Source organism: Schizophyllum commune (assembly GCF_000143185.2).
Source record: "Schizophyllum commune H4-8 unplaced genomic scaffold SCHCOscaffold_4, whole genome shotgun sequence".
Classification (NCBI taxonomy): domain Eukaryota; kingdom Fungi; phylum Basidiomycota; class Agaricomycetes; order Agaricales; family Schizophyllaceae; genus Schizophyllum; species Schizophyllum commune.
In genome coordinates this window covers 3,257,022-3,281,297 of record NW_026089541.1, presented here as the reverse complement: position 1 = coordinate 3,281,297, position 24,276 = coordinate 3,257,022, and the positions used below count along the sequence as shown (strand labels likewise).

The following is a 24,276-nucleotide window of genomic DNA, read 5'->3' as shown; positions in this document are numbered from 1 at the left end:
ATGCCCAACCTGCTAATCAAAACGATGCTGTAGGATGGAAGTGAAAATCCGCAGGGCAAGCCGTACACAGCCAGTCTTCACCTGCTCATACCAAGGCATCGCGCTTCTCCGCCGGACCATACGACTGTCCATACTGGCTTTATAAATCAAACACTCTATGGGCAGAGAGCGTCTGGGGGAATCGGCTATATAAGTTGTATCAAAGGATATACTGGGGCTAGTGCGCCCAACGTTGAATGGCATACCACACATTGCCAAGAAGCACGCGCACCAGCTCGATCCCTGACGCAAGGCCGCCTTGGATATCTCCGAGTCCCTCATGCGACGTCCCTGCGTCTCGCCTTACTAGCGTTCTCGCAGGCCTTCCGGCGGGTACTAGTTGATATGCGGCGGGATGGAGGCGACCCCCCCCCCCCCCGGGCCCTCTTCTAGCCTTCGTGCCATGTACGGGGGTGTAGAAGTCAATATATTCCATGTCTATCCTACGCATACATGCTCTATGCTACGAGCAAAACCCAAAGACGGCAGCGGCTCTGCGCATCGTCTCGCCCTCTCCACCCCGCTCTCCTCCTTCGTGGACCGCAAAACACCTTCCCCGGGTCCCGCGACGGCTCGCGCGCCACTAGCGAGGCAGAAAACGTCGAACACGGCGTTCAATCCTCGCCCCCTCCCTCGCGTGCCGTCGTCTACAAATCTGCTTGTCGTGTGGCTCAGCGCGTCATAGTAGCTCCCTTGGCACGCAGGGAGCTCCACTTGGATGAGAATTTGCCGGGCTGAGACGTGGGGTGATGGGGGAGGGTAGTGGGTCGAAGGGCGAACGGGTGCCGCATCGCTCGCAGCCCACTGTTGAGTGGCGTGGAATGCGGCGATGGGGCATTCCAAGGGTGGTTGAGCATTGGGAACACGCATAAGTAGGGGCTATGTACCTTGACCATTCGCTCGGGGGTTGAAATTTGGTGTTTTCGTTGAGATGCAACTTGAGGTGTTCGAGTTGGAGGGCATCGAGATTGACCCAACCTGACGTGAGGCGGTGAGGATGGCTTGAGAGCGTTGTCTGGAATTGTATTAGCTCGTCGTCGATGCCGCGATAGGGAGCAGGACGTACCTTCGTCCATTTCAACGTGAACTCGTGCACGTTAGCTACGAACGCTTGCTCACTGCTCCCGGCCTGTGTTCAAGTGGCGTGGAATGCGGCGATGAGGCATTCTAGGATGCGTGAACGTTGGGAAGGTGCCTGGGCAAGGGCCACGTACCTTGATAACCTGCTCGGGGTCGAATCCATGTTATTCTCGTCGAGCTGCTTGTGTTGCTCGAGTTATTGGGTTCCAAGAATGGCTCTACATGGCGTGCCGCGAAAGCGAGGCCTGGGATCATGTCAGCTCATCGTCGACGCTGCGAAAGGGAGGAGGGCGTATCTTTCATAATTCGAGCGTCAACTACTCGGTCACCTCAGCCGCGAAATCCTAAGATTAGGGTCAAGGACTTTCCTCGCGACGTACCGGCATAGTCTCCCCTCTCCTGGGCTCGTGCTGGGGTGCGGCGTGAAGGGGGATGGGGGGTCGGAGCGTGGAATCCGCGGGCAAGAAAGTCAGTCACAACATCAAATATCAAGACGACGGCACACCAAGACGACTCAGCTGGTCACGCGACGTCTATTTTGTCGTCAGGCTGTGGAACGGCTTCTGTAACTTGCCAAGCAGTCTATCTGTCGTACGGGAAGAACCACATAGGGTAGTGGTCAGATGTCATTCGAGGCAGCTCGATGTCGCATAGGGGTTGGGCGCAGCAGCGGTGGTCGACTTTGAGCTCTGGCCGAGTTGTGAGTATGCATGAATAGGGTGAGAAGATAAAGACGCAACTGACAAGGACAACGACGTTCCTGGATATGTTGAACGATGCTCGCTGTGGCCCGACGACTCCGCTTCGCGGAATCATGCCTGACGATCTGCCAGCACGCGCCTCGACCACCGTACGGACTACGACAGCACTCAGTCGTCACTCGCAGTCTTGGGCTCACAAATCGTGGGGTCAGGACCTCGATGTATTCGTCCTTCGAGTGAGAGTCAGCATGCGCCTCAGCACGCGGACCATGCGACTGAGGACTCGCTCGAGTCGGGGATGACGAACTCGGAGAGAACGAGCGCGCTGTGGATGAGGCTGGAGGTGGAGTTCTTCCTCCTCGTGGTCGGGCCAAGCGCCGAAAGCCTCGACACGGTGGAGGAGCTCCTTGATGAGGGAGGAGCGAGGCCCGAGTCTCGAGGGGTCCTTGTCCTTTGCATGGGTGCTCATGGAGCGCAGTGTAGCTGATGTTGTCCGCAATGACGGTGCAGGGGCTAGGGACGAGGCGGTCAATGAAGATGAATGGAAATGGCGGGAGCGGAATTACATGCAGAATGGGGAAAACGACGCACCATCACCAAAGACATCCTCGCCGCAGAGGTAGTCGGCCAGCAACCCGACGGGTTCCTTGAGTTCCCAGGGCTTCTCGTCCTCGTCCCTCTCATCGCCGAAGGTGGTATCGCTCTTTGCCACGTCTTGAAGCAACACTTGTTACACGGAGGTCTCAACATCCTGCGACATCGAGGACACAGATCCAGACATACTCGTGCGCCCTCATATTCTGCCCGTGAACGAGGGTGCGGACCGGCTAAGAAACCCAACCAAGAGCGAGGCCCGTAGCCGCGCGCGGCGCACCTTCTCCACAAAGATGCTCTTCGCGAGCTCCTCCGTGCGTCGGCCCGTCTCCACGAGATGAGGGTGTACCTGCTCCTGTCCCTGCCGCCTGTCCTCGATGGACTACAATAGACCGTCAGCACGGTCTTACGCATTCAAGCCGCATGCCGACTCACGTCGTTCAAGCTAATTGGTCGTAAGCTGAGCCCCGCGCGCCCGGCTTCCTCCAGGTCCTTCGCATTCTCCAGCTTGCCCAGCTTTCAAGTCAAGCAGGCGCACCACAGAAGTCGCTCTCGCGGTCCTCGATTACCGCTTCGCAGGGAAACCGATGATGTGCTTGAAGGTGACCGACCTGAGCGGGAGAAGGAGTGCCGAGTGCTCAAGCATCTCGCGGGATGTGTTGAAGGAGAAGGCTTGGGCGTCGTCGTCGACGTTGACTCGGCTGGCCCGTGAGAGGAAGGCATAGCTTGTCGAATTCGGCGGTGAGGAAGGTGTGCTTGACGAGAAGTTCGGTGTCCTTGCCGCGCGCTTCCAAAGCTGTCGCCAGAGTTCTTAGATGCTAAGGGACGGATGCGATAAGTCAGGTCTCAGCTGAGGTAACAAGCGCACGTACAACTTGTCAAGGAGGTAGACAATGGCTTCGGAGGCGTACGAGCGACGTCGTCCCGATCGTCGGGTCCGATCCTTCGCCCGCGTCCTTCGCCACAGATCGTCAGAGCGAGATGCTCAGGCGAGCTAGGCAGGCTCGCATGTAGCTGACGCCGATGAAGGATGGAGGGAGAGGGAGTGGGGAGGGTCAAGTAGCACGTCCTTGCGCATGTCGCAACTGGAGCTTGCGTCAGAGGCAAGATAAACTCCCCCGTGTGTCTGGGACGTACCTGAGGACGACGATCCTGTACTGCGGTCCGACAATTGACTTGTGGAGAGGGAGAATGTGTCCAAGGCGACACCCCGACCAGCACGACCCCCGGTTCCGATTCTAGGAGGCAACAGTCCACCATCCGCCAGATGCGGTTCGGAAGCACAGCAAGGTCATACGAGCTTTCGATGGTGCCCTGAAGATGCCCGGTTAGTCCTGTTCCCCATCGCATGCAACAGACTCACTGGCTGCATCCACTACCAGATCGCCGACTACCCGTCGTACCCGAACACCCGGCGGCCTGCGACTGTTCTCTGAGTCGCCCGCTTATGCCAAGGGCACCATCAGAGGAGATGCATCACGCGTTCGAAGACAAGTATGCGCGAGGAATCCTCAATGTCATGACGAGAACCGACAAGCGCACTGCGCCTTCCCCGACTATCATCACGAATATTTGTATTCCCCTTTTGGAAGGACGATAGCCATTTTAGGTTAATCGATTGCCTAATTAAAGACCCGTCCGATCCCCATTGTTCGACTGAGCGCCTTCCTTCTCCTCCGGTTTGCTCCACCGGCATTTGCTCAGCGCTGTGTTCAAAGCGGATGGGTACCGCATGTGACTGCGTAATGTCCAGCATACGATAGATATATAGATATACACGAAGCTATATACCACGATTCGCATTTACGACTCTTCCGCCCAAGCATCAGCCTGGAAGATCTCGAAGGGATCGTCGGTCAGTTCCAGCATCAGTTCGACAAGTTCGCCCTGAGCTTCGAGCCAAACCGGGTCATATAACGCTTTCGGAATGCGCTTCGGAGGCGCCTGCCCGCTCGCCTCGTCAACTCGCACCCTCGGCGTCTTCGCTCCCGCCCGCTTATCAAAATACATCCGCGCCAGAGCTGGAGCCTCATCCACCTTCGCGAACAGATCCCTGAGCTCGGGGCGGCGCCAGACGGGATTCAGGACCTTGTGGTATCGCCTCTTGGTGACGACGCCGCTGTCGTGCTCTATCTCTTCGTAGTCGGTCTCCTCGTCAGACATCCCCTCAAAGCCCAGTGCTTCCACCGCCCTCATGACATAGGACCAGTACGCGAGCGCCTCCGGCTTGTTGCTAACCCTACATGCGGTGCGCAGGACGCCTGCGTACCGCAGACGAGCTAGGGCTTTCTAAGCAAGGAAGACAAGGGTCGTCAGCAATAGCTCGCGTCAGGCCGAAGGATCGATTTACCGTCTGCCTGCTCGTTGTGACTCGACGCTGATCATTGTAAGCTTGGTGCGCCTCCCTGAACCTCGCTATCGCGTCGACCACGTCTTCGCCTGCCTGAGGCACTACAGACGCGATCAACCTGTACATGCGACCGAGGCGGGTATCAACACCACGCTTGATCCTGTCGGCGTCAACGACTCCGAAGCGCCCATCACCGCCATCCCGGTCAGTTATCTCCTTGACTTTCCCGCAAAGCAACTTCGCCACGCGCTGCAAAGCAGTATGAGATCTCATGTACGTGACTGGTTGAAGCCGCGAGTGAGAGAGAACGAACCTGGTTCCATGCTGACCCAGACAGCTCATCAGTGGTCGCAAGGCCGTTGGTATCGAGCCTCAGGTCTTCCAGGTCCGGCCCGTGCGACCTAGGATTTCGTCGGAATGCGTCAAGCTCCTCGTCACTGACGGGTTCCAGCGCGACAACATGATACACCAATTGTATGCCCATCCCTCGTAGGATCAGGCCGAGTACAAGATTCTGTGGTTCCGGCGTCAATAGCGGCCACCTTAGCGTGTAATGCAGAGCAACGAACGTTGAAGTTCTTCTTCATGGTCTGCGGGGCGTACAGCGCACCAGGAGCAATCTTTTCCTGGAGGAACCTGCGAGCGATGCGCGAAACGGGCGTCTTTGGCTCTACGTCGTTGCCGTCGTCGTCGTAGTCGTTGTAGTCGTCGTAGTCGTAGTCGTCGTCCATGTCGTTGACGTCCTCGAACTTGGCACGGCGCAATGGTCTGCTCCGAGTAGGATGCGACCTGGGTCTCTCCCTATTGCGCCGGGGTACCTCTTCGTCATCGGCGTCACAGTCCTCCCCCATATCGCCAACGCGGCCGTATCTAGAAGGACGCTGGTAGTGGACGCATTAGTGGACATTCTCGTACCGAGTCGTGAAAAAACACATGTACCGCTTCTCTCGAGTACGGGCTATGCCGTGAGCGCGGCGTGTGCTGTCCGTCATGCGCCCCCTTCGCCGAGCGGGGCCCGCGTTTGCGCGGAGACGGTGTCCGCTGGAAGGTTGTTGAGTTTCAACGGCTCTCAGAGTATACAATTCAACTTACTAGGGGCGAGCCCAGCTTGAACTGATCCAGGGCGGTCAAATGGTCAGCGACATCGACCCCTCGGAGCTTTTGTTTGGGCATGTTGAGACCCGCCGCGACCCGTCTGCCCGGCGTACCAGATGCGACCCGTCCCTTCGGCGTACCGGCCACAGAACCCTTATCATTCTCCGTCAGTGATCGCAGAGAGCCCGGTATGATTGAACTCGAGCATACCAGATTTGTCGGGCATTCTGCTGCCCCGTGGGATGGGCGCGGTGCTTCATGCTCTTCGAGGTCCAAGCCCTGCCAGCGTCGATAAATACATATTTCTCGCAGGTCGTCAGATACGGACCTGATCGTCCACGTCCATTGCCGTATCGTCCTCCTTGTCGGGCAGTGTTTCGGCGCCAGAACAGGCAGACTGGCCATGCTCGCTCGATTTGCGCAAGCGAGTCTCCGATGCATAGGCTGCCGCTCCGTAGATACAGCTATCCTCGTGACCTCCCCCGAGGATGCTGGCTTGTTCACCATCATGCGCGGTGTCCATCTGAGACTCCTCTCTGCTTCCATCCGTGGCGACGAGCCTCGACTACGAAGGTCAGCTTCCATGCGAAATACCGCGACGAAACCTCATACCTGGGCACTCTCGACTTTGGCTTTGATGACATCAATCTGAGCATGCAGATCGTCCACTTGCTCTTGAAGGCTGCCGACGTCTTTCACGTAGGTGCCCCGCAAATCATTCATCTGCTCCTTCGACCAGGCGCGATCTTTCTGCCAAACGATAAGACCAGAACCCTGGCCGTGACCCGAAGACGCACCTCAAGCTGATACACTTTGATGCGTGCCTCTGCTTCTACCTGAGCTATCTGACTTTGCAGCGCGCCATATTGCGCCTGGATTATCGACAATCGCTGATCTGCGGCCACGTTTTCATTGTGGAGAGCCTTCAACTACGCTTATAATTTCAGTCGTCTGAGCAAGAGCTGAAGCACGTACGTCAACCGTCTGCCTTAGTAATTCTTGCTTCTGCACAAGAGCAGAGACAACGCGTTTCAGCTCATAAGTACGCCCCCGTTGGCCATCCACCGACGTCCTTACAGTTGACAGGGACTGCTGCAGCGCAAGGTATGAACAACTACACTGTGGGAATCGCAAGCCACTCACTTTGCTCGCTTCCAATCCCTGGGAAGCCCGGTATACCTCGGCCATCCGGTGACCAGCAGCAATATGCTCGGCATCACTCAGTTCCCTGACTTGGTCGCGCAATAGACTAAGTTCCGCCACCCACGAGGACTCGCGATTCCGACGGTCGTTCAAGTCGGCCTGCAATAGAACCTGTTCATTGAGTAAGCAGATGCTCAGCGATGGAGAGAATTCATCTTTGACGAACCTGGAGACGATGTACCTCCGCCTGTCGACGACTGGTAAGCCTGGATACAAACGCGGCGGTCGGGAGGGCCTACCTCTAACTTTGCCACCTCCAAGGCAGCTTGGCCCTAGACAGCAGCAATCAGAAGAGCCATGCAACACACCGAACGCACCGACCTGATCTTCTGTGGTGGTTGGGAGCCTAATCAACTTCTGCGATGACGAGCTACTGCTTTCGAGACCGGACGCCTGACGTCTGTCAAGTGTAGGCAACTTGCGCCTCATGAGCTGAACGGTAGATGGGATGAGAGAAGAGCCGACACGTGCAAGAATCAGGCCTACCTCGTTCTCTCTCTCGAAGTTCGTCACGGTCAACCTAGCGACGCTCGGCTCTTCCTTGCGTTCCAGAATACGTTGATTTAAACGCTGAGAGTCAATCAGATACGACGTCAAAGCACTGTCGTGCGGCACTTACGGCGAGAGAGTTGGAGATTTGAGCCGTTGCAGTGGCTAATATCTTAGACCGCGGATCCTGTAGCAACGAAAATTGAGCGCGTACTGCTGCATGGAATCAGGAGCTTACACTCGGAGGGATTTTCCGCCGTAGTTCCGCAATAGCCTGATCTTTCAGGTGAATCTCCTGCCGTACTTGTTCTAGCCGACGGGAGAGATCGTTGTTCGCTCTCGATGTGGCCAGCTGATAGTCGCGCAAGCCGAGGAGTGACTCCCGCCATCCAGTATAGAGTGCAGTGCCGGCAAGGGGGTGAGCCTCAGTAGCGGGCTCATGGTCATCACTCTAAGATGAACCGAAGTCACGATCAAGTACGCCACTTGTAGGGCCATGCCACTCACTAGTCTTTTCGTGCGTTCAACGGCGAGTGCGTGAACCGATTGGTCCGTATCCGCCATCCTCAGACACCCACAGACGGTGACGAAAGAAGCGGCAAAAAGTAGCTTCGAGCGTGTACGACAATGAAAGCCACTCGACAGGTGGAAGGGGCGAAGTTGAGAGTGGACTCGCGAATATACGAGGCCGGCGCCACGGCCGACGTTGCTCTTTGCCCCTTTGACCGCAGGGACAAAGCGTAGACGCTGGAAAGGGATCTCCGGACATTATATGAATGTGCATGTACGACATATCCGTCGCGAATACATCGCTCGGTGATTATGCCGCCATTGCAGCAGCACACTACATATGCAGTGTCGCTCAGAACAGGGCACGAGGAGGGCACAAAGAAGGGTTCCGCCGGCGATCTTGCAATCATTTTGATCGCAAGTGTAGCACGTGCTCGTCCCGCGACGATTGCCTATCTTGGATCTTTCCAACATGCACCTTCGCTGGGGTGACCCACAGACCCCTCAGTCCGCGTCGAACCCATCCGCAAAGAAACCAAAGGAGCCCCAGAGCGTCTACGACGCCAACCAGATCATCTCTAAACGCGAATCAAGGTGAAATTCGCTGCCCTCATTCGATGCATTGTATCTCAATGCTTGTCCCTCTAGCGCTCGGCAGCGAAAAATAAACAAGCTCACAGAGCAGGTAAAGACGGTCGACAAAAAATTGATAAAACTTGGCTCGCTTGGGCTCGAAGAAGAAAATGCACGTCTTCGTTATCTGGTATCGCAATCTCGCGGCAGCAATGCCCTTGCCTCCGCACCCACCGGCGCCCTTGTGCGCAATGAAGGGTCGGTGTCTCAGGATTCAGAATTGCAGGAGGGTGCGGAAGATGACCATCTGTTCGGTCCACATCACTAAGGATTACGCAGAACGCGGCCGGGAGTCAACGTTCCGAGATGTCGCCGTGCAGGCGGATGGCGCAGGTGTCGACGATCCCGTTCACAAAAATGTGACTCTTTCCGAGTCCATTGCAGTACCTTCATCTTCTTCGGAACTCAACATCTCGGAGGAAGCCAACGACGAACCTGAAAACGGAGAAAATAACATACAAGATGGGGACACTTGTAAGGGGCTTCTAGTTTGAATGCTCTTGAAGAGCATGTACTGATACGATTCTCGAAGAGTCGCACTGTACAGCAACATCTTTCACGGATGAGGACGGCAAGGGGTCCTCGACAGCAATTGCAGGCCAAGCACTACCCATATACATCACGGACCGACTTGTGTGCTGACAGTGGCAAGGTGCTCTCCGATGGTGCTCAGCAACGTGATACGGGGATAAATGTGATGGACTCTCACGGAGATGACCTGGCGTTGGATGGTTGGGCAGATGCTGCCTAAGAGGGCTGTTTTCAGAAATATCTGTGATTCTCGTGCAATACAGCAATTTTGAGTGCTTGACTGACGATCTTAGCATCATGTGTTGTCTGATGACTGCCTGAGGCAGAATCTGCGCGACGACTGAGCGAAAGATAGGAAGCCCTGTGTCTAGGATCAGGTCAGCATACACCGCGCACGTCTGGACGGCGAGCGTTCACGTGCGCGAAGCATGATGCGGCATCAGAAATCGCCGAATCAAGTTCAACCAGCACGTGAATGGACGCCTTTCCTCCCACCTCCAACATCCCCCTCGCGTCCACCGGCCGGACGGTTCGGTGGCAGCGCTTCGAGAAGGACAACTCGCTATGGCTCCGTGACCACATCATGGACCTGCAAAATCGACTGCGCGAGGCCCAGATGATGCTCTGGCACTTGTGCTCACAGACCGATGAGACTGGCAACATCGCACGCCAGTACCGAACCCAAATTCACGAATGCCCCTACTTCAAGGGCACCCTCACCAACTTGCTCGGCCAGACAAACCCCACCACCAAGACTCGGGCTACCCCGGTCGATGGTCTTGCAGATCTTCGACAGGAGCTGAAGAAGGTGAAGGCCTTGATCGAGAAGACCAAGCCCTCGCCCCCACCCCCCTCTCTGCCAAGCACGACTTCCTTTGCGGCTGCAGCTTCCAAGGCTAAGCCCGCGCCGCCCCGCCAGCCCGCTCCGCCGAAGCCGGCACCTCCCAAACCCACACCATCGACCACCACCCAGCATCCCCCCACGACCTCGAAGGAAAGGCCTCGCCTCTGCCTCGAGACGGAGAAGGGAGGGTCTGACGTCATCTCAAAGGTCCGTCCTTTCGAGATCGTTCGACTGCTCTCCGTTGCGCTCCGCGCCTCGCCGCGTCATTCCCAGGTTCGTGTGTCTGCTGCCAAGTGGACCGTGAGGGGCAACCTGGTTTTGTTCGCAGGACCGGAGACAACGGCACTTTAGCTACTATCCGCCACCGAACTCATTCTCACTGTTCTCAACTCTCGCATCCCGATCAAGTCCGCTGGCCTCGTTGCTAGATGGTCGAAGGTCGTCCTCCCGGGAATTCCCACTGGCGTCACCGATGACCACCCGAACGCCTTCACTCCAGACGAGTGCCACGCGCATCTGTGCGAGCACAACCCCATCTATCGAATGCTGAAGATCACGCAACTCCCGAGCTGGGTTCGTGATCCCCGATCCTATGAAGCTGGCTCGTCCTCCTCCCTGACGTTCGCCTTCGAGGATCCGGACGGCACTCTGCTAAGGCAAGTGCTCGCTTCCGGCCCGCTTTTCGCCTTTGGAGCGGTGGCCCGCGCGAAGCGCTGGAAGTCGAAGCCTCGCAAGCCCACACCATCGACCCAAACCTCCCCTCCCCACAACGACAATCAACCCCCGCCTGCCCCCCAGCACGACCCTACGAGGGACATCGGCCCCATGGAAGTGGAGCTGACGACCCAGGTGGCCAACGCCTCGAACACGCCTGGCGTGACCGGGATGAACTCACGCAGCGGCGCGGCGCGCCGCCCGCCCGACCACTCCCCTCCGGCCCCGGAGCCGAAGAGGCGGAGGCGCGGTGGCAACCGCAACGACGCCAACGGTGGCCTAATGGGGAATTAGCGACGCGTTGGGTCAGTCGCTCTACTACCTACTAGCCAACTTAACGTTGGCGTGCCGCTAACCTACGGACCACCCCCTCAATTGGACCTCCCTGCCACCTTCCCCCTGACATTCATACCTACGAAAGGATACTGTTACATTCTTTAGCTACTATGTAGCGACCGCAGTTTGTCTTAGGTACATGACGCGGTATACAAATGTACTCCCCCTGCCCCCCTCAACCAGCACGTGACCTGACCATGAGTACTGATAGGCCCCCCGGCATCTCACCAAAATGTCCGATCCTAAATTCGGGATTTTGGGACATTTCCGTCGCATGGTTTTTGGCCGACTTTGAGCGGTTCCCGGTGCACTAAGATCGGACCTTCGCTCGAGGCTCACTTTCCGTCGCACTATGAATCGAACCTCGGCGACGACGACCCTCCTTGACCACCAGTTATGAGGCTCCTTTGGCGCTCTTAGGTGTATTTGGCCCGTTGTGGTGGCTCAACGGGGGTCTAAGCTGGCGAGATTCCGACGCGACCCCCGGATCCGGCGCACAATGGATCGAACCTGGGCGACGACAAGGCCCTAACGTCGCACTTTGAGTCGAACCTACCTCGCAGTTTTTCCCGAATCCGGCGCACTGGGATCGAACGTCGGCGCATTTTGGCCCTCCAATCCGTCGCATTAAGATCGGACATTTTGGTGAGGTGCCGGGGGCCTGTACTGATGCGGAAGGGGCTCTCATACTCCATCAGAGTGCATAGCAGATAACTCTGAAGGGCCGTGTCACGGCAAGGCCCGCTATAACATGTGGCCTTCTACTTGATTTTGGACTCGGACCGAGCGACCTGCGCGCCTCCCACGCTCTCTCGTGGCCGATGATTTGGTTATCGTGCTCGAAATGCCAGCCGCGCCAGTGCCGCTGCTTCTTCAATCTGTGATCATTATGCATGTCGCTGTTGACAACGTCCGTTCCAATGACGAGGCATCGCCCGCCACCGAGGCCCATACTCAGGTGCCGCGCTGCACTCGGCGAGCCACAGCGCCCTCGCACCTTTTCCAGCCGCACGAGCGTGCCTTCACGACGGCTTTACTACCTTGCCCACACTACGTGCGCACGTTGTCCGCGCACCTTGGACGGTTGCCGATAGTGATCGTCCCGAATACCGCTCAGCGCAATGCATGCTATCCGAAAGGCTCAAGATAAACAGGTGAAAGTTGATGTGCGTACATAGATAGAGAATCAGAGAAGCTGAGATATGTATGGAGTCGCAGAGCATCGGAGAGACACAGAAACTGGCGAAGTCGGAAGAGAGGGAGGATGAGACACCTCTCGGTCTTCGTGGGGAGCCGTTTCGAATTTCTAGAGATAGAGGGTATGGGTGCGCAAGCTGAAAGGCGCCTGATGCGCCCTCTTGTCGCGAAGGTACGGCAAAAAGTAGGTGAAGGCAAGAGCTAAGGTGCATTCGGCCAACGCCGAAGAGTCGAGACCGCAAAAAGACCCAGTCATGTGCCGGCACGTGAAGGGTTACCAAAGTTCGCGAGACGGGATATTTGTGATTTTGCGCTCCATCTAAGACCCACTACCATAGATGGTAACGGGAGGATTCCTGTAAGCTTCTTTCAACCTGCGAGCCTCAAGGAAGATCCCAGCTGGACATAAGTACGCCTGGCCGTGATCATAGTCCGTTAAGTAAGAAATCGAATAGTCGGGATAAATCAACGTCATCGAACACGGGATACGATTATCAACTGGTTTTAATGCATAAGAGCCCTCATTTAAGTCTATTCTGTCTCCTGAAGTCTCATTATGACGTCTGTGAAGACGACGAGTACCGTCGGAGAATTTGGCTGGCGCCCGGATCGACATCCGCTCCTCCTAGATGAGGCGTTGCGCAACTGGCTAGTATATCAGGACTGCATTTGACTGTGATAAAGGCTGTTTTATCTAAGCAACGAACAAAGTATCAACGATATCTAGCGAGGACATCGGTAATCAAGTTGAAAATCTTTGACGCCACACCGGCCGCGAGTGGGCGATCCTGGACAACTATGCAGTTGAGGGCAAAGACACTGAACTTGTCCGGATAGTAACGTATGGACTCGACCCGACAGATCGTAATAGCATTCTTGCCTGCGACTCCGGGACGCTTCTCATGCAGAAGGAATTCCAACAAGCTCTCCTCCGTGATGCTGTCGATTCCCGTAAAGTCACGGACGGGCCACGGGAAGGTCGTCAGGGTGTAGGAACACTGAGGGACCTTGCGCTTCCAGATCCTCCCCCACTGGTGCTCGTAGGCGGCGAAAGGGTCGGAAGCGGGCGCAGTACCAAAGTCAGCGAAGGCAGAGGCTGCATCAGGGGCGGAAGTAGGAGCGGGGGCGGGGCCTGGGGCAGGACTGGTGCCCTCGGGAGTGGCGTATGGGTGGCGGAGTCGATCTAGGAGTTCGAGCAGGGCGTTGCACTGCCGCTGCTCCTCGTCAATGCTCCGCCGCGCGTTCTGTATCCGATGGCGCAGATTTTGAGCATCCCGCATGGCATTCCAGCTTTGGGACTCGTAGGCTTGCTTGTGCTGCTGAGTGCGCTCTCGCTGGTCATCGAGCTGACGCTGATAGCCAGCGATGACCGTGTGGTGTTGCTTCCGCATGGAATCCAGCTCACGTTGCGCATGAAAGAGCGGGTCGAGGGTACGCGAGCGAGGCGCATGTCGCGACGCTCCCATAGGAGACTGGGCCCCGCGGGAGCTCTGAGGGTACGCTCCTGGGATACCGAGGACGAACGAGCCGGAGTCGAGCGAGCTCTCAGCGGTCAGAGTGGACACGCTGGGAGCTTTGAACCTATTCGGCATGTTGGGAGGGTTCGACGCCCCACCAGATCCGACGCGGATGTAATATAAGGGTAAGAGTCCCCTTTCCTAGCCAGCGCCATGATCGACTCCTTTGGCCGAGACCAAAGGTGGTCTTTGCAGAATCGCACGAAGGTCTACCAGAGCATCGTGCAGTGGCATTGAATTAGGACCTTTGGCGTGGGGTCATGCCCGTAAAGGGGCGCGGTCCGGACCATTGTCAAGCTTAGCAAGCGCCGGCTATGTGAAGCTTTCAGACTCTCAATGACTATGTTGGACTTTGCCAAAGGGACTGATGGAGCAAGGTATTGATAGATTGACCTATGAAGCGACTCACGTTCGCGAACAATGGGAACTGACATAATCGCGAGTGAGGGGAGCTTATGGGTATGCGACATGCCCAGAGACGGAGTCTGACACTTGCCTGAGTACAAGCGCACCCTCCAGCATGATATGGTCCAGGAACGGGAGGGCGAAGGGTCGAGGACGGACGTATTGAAGACGATGTTTGCTGGCCGGCGATACGTGACACGATGTCACGGACGTCACATCAAGCGGCGCCAGCAAGCATCCAGCTTTCGACGCCGCGCTGTCCCGGATGTTGAGCATACATAAGTGCGGCTAAGCAATATGGACTACTCACCGAGATGGCGACACTCACCGAACCATCTGGTCGTGATCGTCGTGACCCGATCCGACTCCGCATCGCAAAGTCGTGTCTATTGAGCCATCAGTCTCGAGCGCACCAGCCGACAGCCGCAGGTGAGGCAGCGAGTACGCACATTCCTGGGGTCTTCATCAACATCGTAGAGCTCCACCGCATCGTCTCCCGGGTGAAGACACCGACATAGAGCTGCGCGAGCGTACCGCGTGACACCGTCCTAGGGCAATATTCGAGTCTGTTCAGCAGCCCCTCCCTCATCTAAGGAGTTGCCAGTGGAGTGTTTGAAGAGGTCGAGGGACGCTGGGAGGGGGCAGGTAGACTTGCATCAGGGAATGAGAAAAAGGGGAGAGAAGGGGGGAGGGCGCTTCCTCGAGGACGGCCCTGGGGGTCCCGGTTGTAAGCGCCTCGTTCTGCGTAGATCGATAGCGTACCTGAGGCCTGCAGATGAGCAGAGCGGTATCTTCTACTACCTGGGAAAGAGGGTCTGACGCGCGGCGAGAGCACGAGCCCGCGCTCGAACAGGGCCAGTGAACCCGATCAATGCTGTGACCGTCTTGCGCACGACTCGGGGGCGCACCAGGTGTGGCTCGGGCACGCACCAAGCGTCTGCCCACCCAAGCGTGGTCGCGTTGCAGTATAATGACCTTGCGATGGCGATGTGACCTGGCCGGCCGCGCAGTGGAATCGATTGCCCGTATTCAATGGGACCTGTTGTTCGTAGCAGAGGGCACGTAGAAGGGCCATACTGTCGCTAGCCAGCTCTTGAGATGGTCTATCGCATGGAAGCTGGATTCAAAGCAAAGGATCATGGCGTCGCGGCGGACACAAGCAGGTCGAATAACACAGGTCCGATCATGCAACGCAGACGCCTCGAGGCCTTCCCCCTTTGGCAGGTCGATTGCGCTTCGGCCGCTCGGCACAACCCTTGGTCATGGCGTCTTCCATCCCGGTCGAAGTAGTGTCTTTATGCCAGTCCCGTCGCATCAAGCGCCCGAGTGCCACCTTTATCCACGGGTCCCTGCGAAAGTGGCCCACCCCTTAAATACCTTCCATCTTGCAGCCCCCCTCATCTTCCTCCATCTCCGTCTCCGTCTCCATGGATTCCGATTCCGAGTACACTGAAGTTGCCTCCTTCCCCGGTCATCAGGACGCCGTCCTGTCTCTGAGTTTCTCGGCTTCGGGGCGGTTCCTCGCTGCGACGGGTACGTCCCTTGACCCCAGATCTGCTATTTCCGCCACTTAACTTGCCGCTGATCAGGTTACTCGGGTGTGTGCGTGTGGGACGTCATTCGGAAGCAGCGCGTCGCCATTCCAGCACCGCCCTCCACACCGACGACGAGACATATCTATACTCGCTCGGCCTGGCTGTACTTTGAGTCAACCGGACTGGATGTTCTAGTACTCGGCTCGCAGCGAGGGGATGTCGTGTTGTGGCAGTGGGACGCAGACGACGGGGTGCGTTCCTTGACTAACCCTCCCTCAACGGATCCTCAGTGCTGATTCTCTGCTCTTAGGTCTTCAATACTGGTGCCAGCGGCCGTCATTCCGCAGAGGACACTCAAATCCTGTCCATTGATACGCACAAGGTCACTGTAGCTTATGAAGAGCGGGGTCGCATCGCAGTTGGCACTGATGACGGACGGTTGAACATATGGTCTATCCCTCCGCTGGCCGACAAGCTCCGTCTCAAGTATTCGATCAAGCTCGAGCCCGCTGTGCGTCCCAAAACTGTCAAGTTCGACAAATCATCTCAGGATGTCATCGTCTTCTCTCTTACTGGCGGAATCATGTATGTTTAGGTCCTCTTCGTGCGTCGGTCCTTACTCATCTACGCGCAGCACTGTGATTGACTTTCAGACGGGGACGACGGTCGGCTCAACAGATGATGGACCTCGAATAATGTGAGTAACTGCCTGCAATATCGCGAGTATGTCTGGCTGACCTGCTACGCAGGGCATCTGTCGCCATTGACTACGTCAACTCGATGATGGCAGCGTACACAGGATCCGCCTTCGAACTGCTATCGCTGCGTACCCGAAAGCGAATCAAAAGCATCGCAAGCGAGGCGCCGAATGTTTACTACCCGATATCTGTAGTCTTTGGCGAAGGCGGCGAGGTTCTGTTGGCAGGGACAGACCAAGGTCATGCGCTACTCTACGACATCGCCGAAGGGCGCATCCGACAGATCCTTGATTATCCCAAAGGCGGACTCGTTCAACAAGTGGCGGTACGTTCTAATTCGCAAGCAATGACAATGTCTGATTTCTTTCAAGGCGAGTACCATGGACGATGGCTATTACTTTGCACTGGCCGGCTCAACCATATGCAGACCTGCGGATGTCATCCTCTACCGTAAGACTCGAGCAAAGCCGGCATCGAAACATGGGGATATGTCTTCTCATCCAGTTACCATCCGCACGGCGGCTCGCGTCGGCTCGGCGGTTTACTTGTCGCTCCTGCTCTTGCTGCTTCATTTATTGCTTTTTCTTTGCTACTACGATAGTCTTGTGCGTAACGCTCCGTTTCCTCACTCGCGAATAACCAACCTTCTATAGTATGCTGTATATCGCCACTGGTCGATGGCATGGGCTTGACGCGGCTGGTAAATTTGTTCTCCCTAGATTGACACGGAATGTAATACAGCGCGCATAATGCAGAGTTCGTCTATTCATACTACTCCGCGTACTTTATGTTCGCCTCTATAGAGGGGCCGATCCCCGTTGACGACATGGTGCTCGGGGCAGTGGACGTGCGGGTTGCGAGGCGTTTCGTGCAGATGGCAGCGCGGGTTCGCGTCTGTAGCCTTCTCATTACAGTGCGGACGCATGTTTTTGACGCAACTAGAGCAAGCGGGCTGCTCGCAAGGGAGCGCAAGCCCGCCCGCGAATTTGCCGCAAACATATTTCCGTGTCGCTGCGAGCGCACTTCTACTTTCCATTAGCTTGCAGTGACATGCACATTGCAGTGTACTTACAATCTCCGAGAGACCTGGCTTGAGGAGGTCGCTGAGCACCGGGCGGCTCGCAAAGCCAACGCGATGTCCCCTAGCTTGTCTAGGGCTCTTGCGCTAGTCTCGTTAACCAGCCTCCATACTGGAGCCTGGAACTACCGTACCGCAGGGTCAAGGGAGTGCATCGGACTTTGAAATCTCATGTCTGCCAGGCGCGGCCGGCGTTGACCGGATGACGCCACTTCCTGAAGGCCTTGTCCTCGTTATGGACTATCATCATGCCGCCGCCGCCGTACAATCTCGTACAATAATCAATCTCACAATTTGCGGGAAAGCGCGCCTCCCGACCTTCCAGATCGACGAAAACTCCACATAGGATACAGCACGCATGGTGAAGAACATGCCTGTTGACTAACTGTGCCTGTAAACTCACGTAGTCTCTGTAATCAGGCGAGCAGTCTCGTCATTGCAAGTATCCTCCAGTACCACCGCGCTCCCCCAGGATACTCCTCAATACCCTGGCTACGCTTTTCCTGTTTCCACGCCGCCCCCAAGCCGGCATACCCAGCATATCACGGACCACCACCTCTTCTACCGCCATTCGCTTATTTGCCGCCTCCCGTGTATTACTCACCATTCCCCGCTGGCTGGCACCAACCACCACCACAACACTCTGCGCCGCCTGCTGCTGCGACCGCTCCCGTAACTACTGCCACGCGAACATCGTCTCTTGAAGCGGGTCAGGCCCGTCACGAGGGCGCACGGTGTCTTCGTTTATGACAATGCTTCGAATTCCTCACTTTCGCGCAGTCTCCGCCTCAAAGAAGCGTCAGCGCGTTCATGCGTCACGGAGAGCCGAGAATCAGTTCTTGCGACGTCGTCCATCACTTAGCGGTCCTCAGTGCGGCGCGGATTCGACTAGTGCTGCCTTTGGTACATGTACCGTTTCGTTATTCAGCGCGCGGGTGAGTAAGCTACTCTGCCGTATGGGCTGATAGCTCAAAGTATGTTTAGATCATATTGGGTCACCCTTCGACATGGGATTCAGTCTGGTCCAGATCATCGACTATCTGCGCTCGGAAAGAGCTGACGACCTCTTTGAGAGCCTGGCGATATCTTGTGCTGGCAGCGAAGTGCGTGTCGAGATCGCACTCAATCAGTTTCCTCCGAGCGACACCACTATGTATTCGTCACAGAGTGGACTAAACTCGGAGACCGTCTTGCTCTTGGATGCACGGCTATTTGTGCGAGGAAAGGCTTCCGTCGTCAGCTTCAAAACTAGGTCTCTCTCGTCGTTTTTGCCGTGTTCGAGGGGGTGAGAACGTACTTCATCTTCGTGACTCGCTGCTAACTGTTGGCAAGAGGAAAGCGGTTCGAAGTTGATGGAGAGAAAGCAGACAGGGATTTGGACCGGATCGGAATTTTGCGCGCAAGTACGTAGACGTGGATGTAATCAACTTTCCAAAAGAGGATATCTCTCCATAACCAAGTGACGCTTCCCGATTCCTGTAAGCTGAGTCCTAGCTTGCGAGGACTTGGTGGGAGTCAAACTAGGCCGAACCAATGCCCGGCCTTAGCCGCGTAACGGTGCCGTCTTTGGAAAGAAGCGCGGGCACGTTTGCGTATGGTGAGCGCGTCGGCGGCCTTCACTTGTCCGCTCTCGCCCCCATCGCGTCGAAGCATCCCGCCAGGATCTCTTTTGGCCCGCCCTCCTCATCCCTCTGTTCATTCACTAATGCTCGGGGCAGCACGGGTTTTGCTCCAGACCCTTCTTCTTTGGCCTGAGGCGGTGCCGACCGTCTTCTACAACGTTCAGTCGGCCCGCCCACGACTCTGTGGGTGGCTGCAGGCGCGCAGCACGTGACACACGTGCCGTCGCCACGTGCTGCCCGCCCTGCGGCCGACTTCGACAAACCCAAGCCCTCGCTGAGAGCTGGTTTCCTCTCCGTCTTCATCTCTACTGCAGTCCCGTGCCCTAGACGCATCCTAGGGCAAATACACGAGCCTCGCTTGTCGACTGTCGAGAACCGTGTGGCTGGTGCGCGTTTCTACAGTACCATTTGGAAAAATATGGTGATGATTTGTGGAAGACATGCTCGTGCGGGAATACAGTACACGCATGCGTCAATCGCGATGTGCAGTCGTTAGAGCTACTGCGCAACCTGACAAACATCCGGAGGCCTCAGTTGTCGAATCAGTATCCAAGCGCACGTCCTCGAGCTTCTCATCACCGTGCTCGCCGTTGTATGACAAGACGCGCGGCCTCTACGTCGCTTGCCAGCGATTCTCGAACTGGTCCTCGCTGATGCTATCGAATGACGAGGTAACTCTTTCCCACTCCCCGAGGACGATCACCAGCCATCGTCTTCCTCGTCGGCCCGACCGTCGATACCCGCTCATTCTCGAAGTCCTTCCCTGTCGCTGTCACACCCCAGCTCGACGCATCGTGCGCCTCGTAAAGCCCGGTCGGCGGCCCGCGTGGCGCTTGCAGCTTCCCTCGCCCCCGCGACGTCGTCGGGGTCATGATGATATCGGCCGAGGGCAAAACAAGCGTCACAGGACGGAGCACGTTCGTAACGAAGGCAAACCGTGAGTATACTGTATAGGTCGGAAAGCGATGCCAGCCATGGCCCCGACGTACTACGCGAGTCGGACACAACGACTTTCGCAACTCGTCGGGCCGCGGACCACCCAAATCGTGCATGTAGACGTCCCGTTGCATCCGACTCACAGCCGTAGACGTCCAAGCCGCCGCGGCGTACGACTGGCCCCGCCGCCGCCCGCATCCGAGTCGCCACGTTCGGATGCGCCTAAGATGGAGATCGACGCTGTCGTCTATAAATCGTTCGAGTCGTCTTCTACCAAGATTCGAGGATTGGTCATACACCCTTCCGGCTCTGTGCCAGCTCGCGTTTGTTCCACACAAAAACACACCTCAGAACACCTTTCCGGACATGTTGAGTGAGGATGACTGCGAGATACGTACGCGATGCGAGACACGGACGCTGCGTTGGCGTAGTTTTGGTTTGGAGTCTCTCGGACATCCTCTACATGGCAGATACGGCGAATGGGCGACCGATACACTTCGCAGGCTTGGTGTTGTAGCGCCCGCATCATCTCCCGCGCGTCACAAATATGCAGAAGGGTGAACTTGAGTGGGATGGAATGCGCGCGTGGAAAGGATCGCAGAGGCGGCGGGTTGCGCATGTCTCACCGACAAGATAGCGGGGCTGTTCCAGGTATTTCTCCCTCTTCCCATCGCGATGGGCAGGAGGGTCCGTTGCGCAGCGGCACGACGAGCCTTCGTTTAACCGGGTCGTTGGGATAGCCTAGCTAGCCCAGCGAGGGGATCCTCGGGGCGACGGCCTGGTGGTGGCTCGGGATGGGATAGCAGCTGGTCTACACGTGTGTCTACGCGGTGGTATAGGTGTGCGGCTCGGGCCTACGGCCCGGGATCCCTACTCCATCGTTCGCGGGCATCTTGCCCAATTACACATTCTTCCCCTTCTCCGCGTGCTCCCCTCTTCCCTTGCGCCGCTCTTCGCACCCTCCTCCTCTTGACGTTCTCTCATTGCTTCCTCTCTGCCTGTCGTTCATCCTTATCAGTCTCTCCTCCCGTCTGCTCTGCTCTTCGCCGTGGCGTGGGATGATGCTCACCCTACCGCTGCATAACTTCAAGCCTGACGTCTCCATCCCGCTGTGCATAGCGAGCGAACGAAGGCGGGAGGATAGGAGGGTTGGCGCGCGCGGCTCAGTGACGAAAGCGAGATGATGCGTTGGCGAAGGCAAGCGCAGTCAAGCCGAACTTGGGGAGTGCGGATGATACCATCGGTGATGCCAGATAGCGGACGCTGGATACGCCGTTATCCCCCTGAGAATGAGGAAGTCTGCGCAGGATGACGAACGAGCTCAAGTGAGAAGGTTGGCGGCGGAGGTACCGCGCTGTAAGCCCCTCTATCGTGGGTCCCCCACTACGGTCGGCGGGAAGGACCAGGTTCAATTTCGGATTTTGCGTTCGTGATCGTGAATCCCAAGGTCGGCGGTTCGAATCGGGGCCTAGAGTACATACTTTTTCCCGGCCTGTGTGCGTGATTTGAGGGCTGTATTTGAGCATATTACTAGTAGATGTATCCACGCATATATTTTCCCGCGTTGGGAGAGTCCCAAAAGTCAAGAATTCGAGGTCGGAAGAAAGCCGGCATTTGCCGAATTCCGGCAGATGCCGATGCTCGAGCTTGGCAGTTGCTTCTCACGGTTGAACTTGGCTGTCCGCGGCCCATTCGGCCTGGGGCACGCCCTCTAGCAGCGTCTAAATGTGCTTTACATAGCGGCAGCCTCATAGGAGATAGTACACGACCGCCTCGAGCAAATATGATCTGAGTAAACATCTGAAAAGGCCCAGACTTGGAGTTGGGAGATGAGTGCATCAAGCACCTTGTGACGGGGCATAGCCTACAAATATAACGCTCAGTGTCTCTAGTTACGTGCGGCTCCATACTATGTGAGCCTCTTTAAAGAATAGAGGAATAGCAGCATTACCCATGATAATGTTAAGCTAAATTGAAAGAAATAGAGAAAAGTAAAGAAGCGAGCAGATAAGCCATTATATGCCAGCAGAATACTCACCAATAAAGATATAGTGTATAATTACACTCTAATGCAGGACGTTAGAGTACCTATTTGGTCTCGGGCGAGGTAAAGGGACAGAAGTTCAACCGTGAGAAGCAGCTGCCAAGCTCGAGCATCGGCATCTGCCGGAATTCGGCAAATGCCGGCTTTCTTCCGACCTCGAATTCTTGACTTTTGGGACTCTCCCAACGCGGGAAAATATATGCGTGGATACATCTACTAGTAATATGCTCAAATACAGCCCTCAAATCACGCACACAGGCCGGGAAAAAGTATGTACTCTAGGCCCCGATTCGAACCGCCGACCTTGGGATTCACGATCACGAACGCAAAATCCGAAATTGAACCTGGTCCTTCCCGCCGACCGTACCCCCACTGAACATCTTAGCTCGTGGCGCATGTAGACCTAATGGTGGTGTTCGGCAAACACAAGAGGCGGGGAGGAGATTAGCAGGCCTGCCAGCGAAGCAAGGAAGAGCGAAGCGATCGGGCACGGCGAATGACTGCCAAAAACGGCGCGACAGGATGATCGGTCCGCAGCAGCCGTGTGGAATGAGGCTTTTCCGCACCTCACCAGACCGTCGATCCCTCCTTGTTATAGCCCTGCGAGAGCTTTACGGTGACAATGCAGTCATGGTCTACGCCGCTCACCCAGGGGGAACGTGGCTGGCAGGCTCGTACTCGCGCAGTCCTCGTCCTTTATTTTGTCGGATACAGCCTTGCTGGGCTGGTCTGCTGGCGCTGCTGTCAGCGCTTCATGCGACAGGTTCGTAAGGGGTGGACGTAAGGGGTGGAGGTGGAGGTGGAATTGGTGCGTACTCATATTGTGCATAGGCGAAGCCATTACTGACATGCCTAACCGAAGAGTGGGAGCGCTCTATACTCCACCCCCATAAATCGCGGAAGTTTGTATGCACGGTATTCCATCCGCTTGATTGTCTGATTCTTCAATCAGGCGCGCAGCTTCAGGGTACGCTATCGATTCATTGAACCGAATCCCATCTTACTCAGGATACCCCAGATTTATGAAGCCATACGCACGAAGGATCGTCCTCCATTCTCCCCCTCCCCGGTTCTCCTCGTCAACTCTCGCTCATGCTAGTATGCTCAGTCTCTCAGACAAGCTGATACGGCGGATCACGGCGAGGAAGGCAGGTACTGGTGTACACTGGGATAGTCGGATGATCTCGCGCGTCACGTCCGTACATTTTATGCGCGATTCGGGAGACGATGGATGCAAGCCCCTGATGAAGACCCCAAATTGTGGGTACTTGCTGGCTCATTGACATCTCGGGCTGTCGGTTGGCGCGTCCGGGGCTGGCGGCTCGACAGACGCGACTCTGCGATGCGGAGTCGGATCGGGTCACGACGATCATGACCCGATGGTTTGGTGAGTGCCGCCATCTCAGTGAGTAGTCCATATTGCTCAGCCGCGTCCATGTATGCTCGACCACCGGGACAGCGCGGCGTCGAAAGCCGTGGTTGCTTGCTGGCGCCGCTTGATGTGACGTCCGTGACATCGTGTCACGTATCGCTGGCCAGCAAACATCGTCTTCAATACGTTTGTCCTCGATCTTTCGCACTCCGGTTTCTAGACCATATCAAGCTGGATGGTATGTTTGTACTCAGGCAAGTGTCAGACACTGTTTTCGGGGACGTAACATGCCCAAGGGACCCTTCCATTTCATCCACGCGCGCGTTACTTCCTAAGGGTAGCGAGCAATGTCAATGTCAGCCATAATTCTGCATGGTCGTCCCCTGCACTCTCCAAAGGGTGAGCAGTGTATAACTTCTTTATCAGCTTCTACTTGAAGCTATTCTCTTAACGATAGGCGGGTATCGTTCGTGTCGCCTCGGCCCATCTTAAGCGTGGCCTCAGCGTGGCACGCTCGGCTACCCTACTAGCGATACCTTCCGTCACGAGGGCTGTTGAACTTTTTCGCATCCTAGCTCATGGCGGTCCAAGTATACGGCAAAACGAACTGCGCCCCCTTATTTCGTCACTGCAGACGCCAGGCTGAGCCCAGGCTCAGCACTGAGGCCAGCTTCTGTTCCTCGACAATTTCTACACAGTCGGACGCGACGCACCGACCACGCGCGGCTTCACCCTGTCGTTTTGCGACCTGCC

At 56.5% G+C, this 24,276-nt stretch overlaps 5 protein-coding genes across 5 annotated transcripts; 2 read left to right on the top strand and 3 right to left on the bottom strand.

Moving 5' to 3' along the window:
* Positions 1 to 1,745: 1,745 nt before the first annotated feature.
* SCHCODRAFT_02497507 (uncharacterized protein) lies at positions 1,746 to 8,115 on the bottom strand (the record flags this gene model as incomplete). The annotated part of the gene is made up of 23 exons (XM_050343061.1): positions 1,746 to 1,808; positions 2,018 to 2,050; positions 2,128 to 2,333; positions 2,412 to 2,523; positions 2,695 to 2,796; positions 2,850 to 2,930; positions 3,552 to 3,748; positions 4,049 to 4,152; positions 4,222 to 4,703; positions 4,765 to 5,013; positions 5,078 to 5,278; positions 5,334 to 5,645; positions 5,704 to 5,805; positions 5,857 to 6,138; positions 6,188 to 6,424; positions 6,472 to 6,609; positions 6,657 to 6,788; positions 6,835 to 7,173; positions 7,302 to 7,327; positions 7,380 to 7,632; positions 7,682 to 7,738; positions 7,790 to 8,002; positions 8,059 to 8,115. 23 exons carry the CDS (start codon positions 8,113 to 8,115, stop codon positions 1,746 to 1,748), a joined length of 3,978 nt encoding a protein of 1,325 aa, XP_050201377.1.
* A 1,585-nt stretch (positions 8,116 to 9,700) lies between these two features.
* SCHCODRAFT_02496410 (uncharacterized protein) lies at positions 9,701 to 11,077 on the top strand (the record flags this gene model as incomplete). The annotated part of the gene is made up of 2 exons (XM_003033519.2): positions 9,701 to 10,369; positions 10,421 to 11,077. The coding sequence occupies 2 exons, from the start codon at positions 9,701 to 9,703 to the stop codon at positions 11,075 to 11,077; spliced, it is 1,326 nt and encodes a 441-aa protein (XP_003033565.1).
* A 1,952-nt stretch (positions 11,078 to 13,029) lies between these two features.
* Positions 13,030 to 13,908, bottom strand: SCHCODRAFT_02598686 (uncharacterized protein; the record flags this gene model as incomplete). The annotated part of the gene is made up of 1 exon (XM_003032949.1): positions 13,030 to 13,908. One exon carries the CDS (start codon positions 13,906 to 13,908, stop codon positions 13,030 to 13,032), a length of 879 nt encoding a protein of 292 aa, XP_003032995.1.
* Positions 13,909 to 15,665: 1,757 nt separating this feature from the next.
* SCHCODRAFT_02494263 (WD40 repeat-like protein) lies at positions 15,666 to 17,163 on the top strand (the record flags this gene model as incomplete). Its single annotated transcript, XM_003033518.2, has 8 exons — positions 15,666 to 15,771; positions 15,828 to 16,024; positions 16,084 to 16,358; positions 16,408 to 16,470; positions 16,523 to 16,796; positions 16,843 to 16,921; positions 16,976 to 17,076; positions 17,125 to 17,163. The coding sequence occupies 8 exons, from the start codon at positions 15,666 to 15,668 to the stop codon at positions 17,161 to 17,163; spliced, it is 1,134 nt and encodes a 377-aa protein (XP_003033564.1).
* Positions 17,164 to 17,237: 74 nt separating this feature from the next.
* SCHCODRAFT_02495940 (uncharacterized protein) lies at positions 17,238 to 17,582 on the bottom strand (the record flags this gene model as incomplete). The annotated part of the gene is made up of 2 exons (XM_050343034.1): positions 17,238 to 17,482; positions 17,528 to 17,582. Coding segments are annotated over 2 exons (300 nt in total), but the record flags the coding sequence as incomplete, so codon positions are not given.
* Positions 17,583 to 24,276: the final 6,694 nt, after the last annotated feature.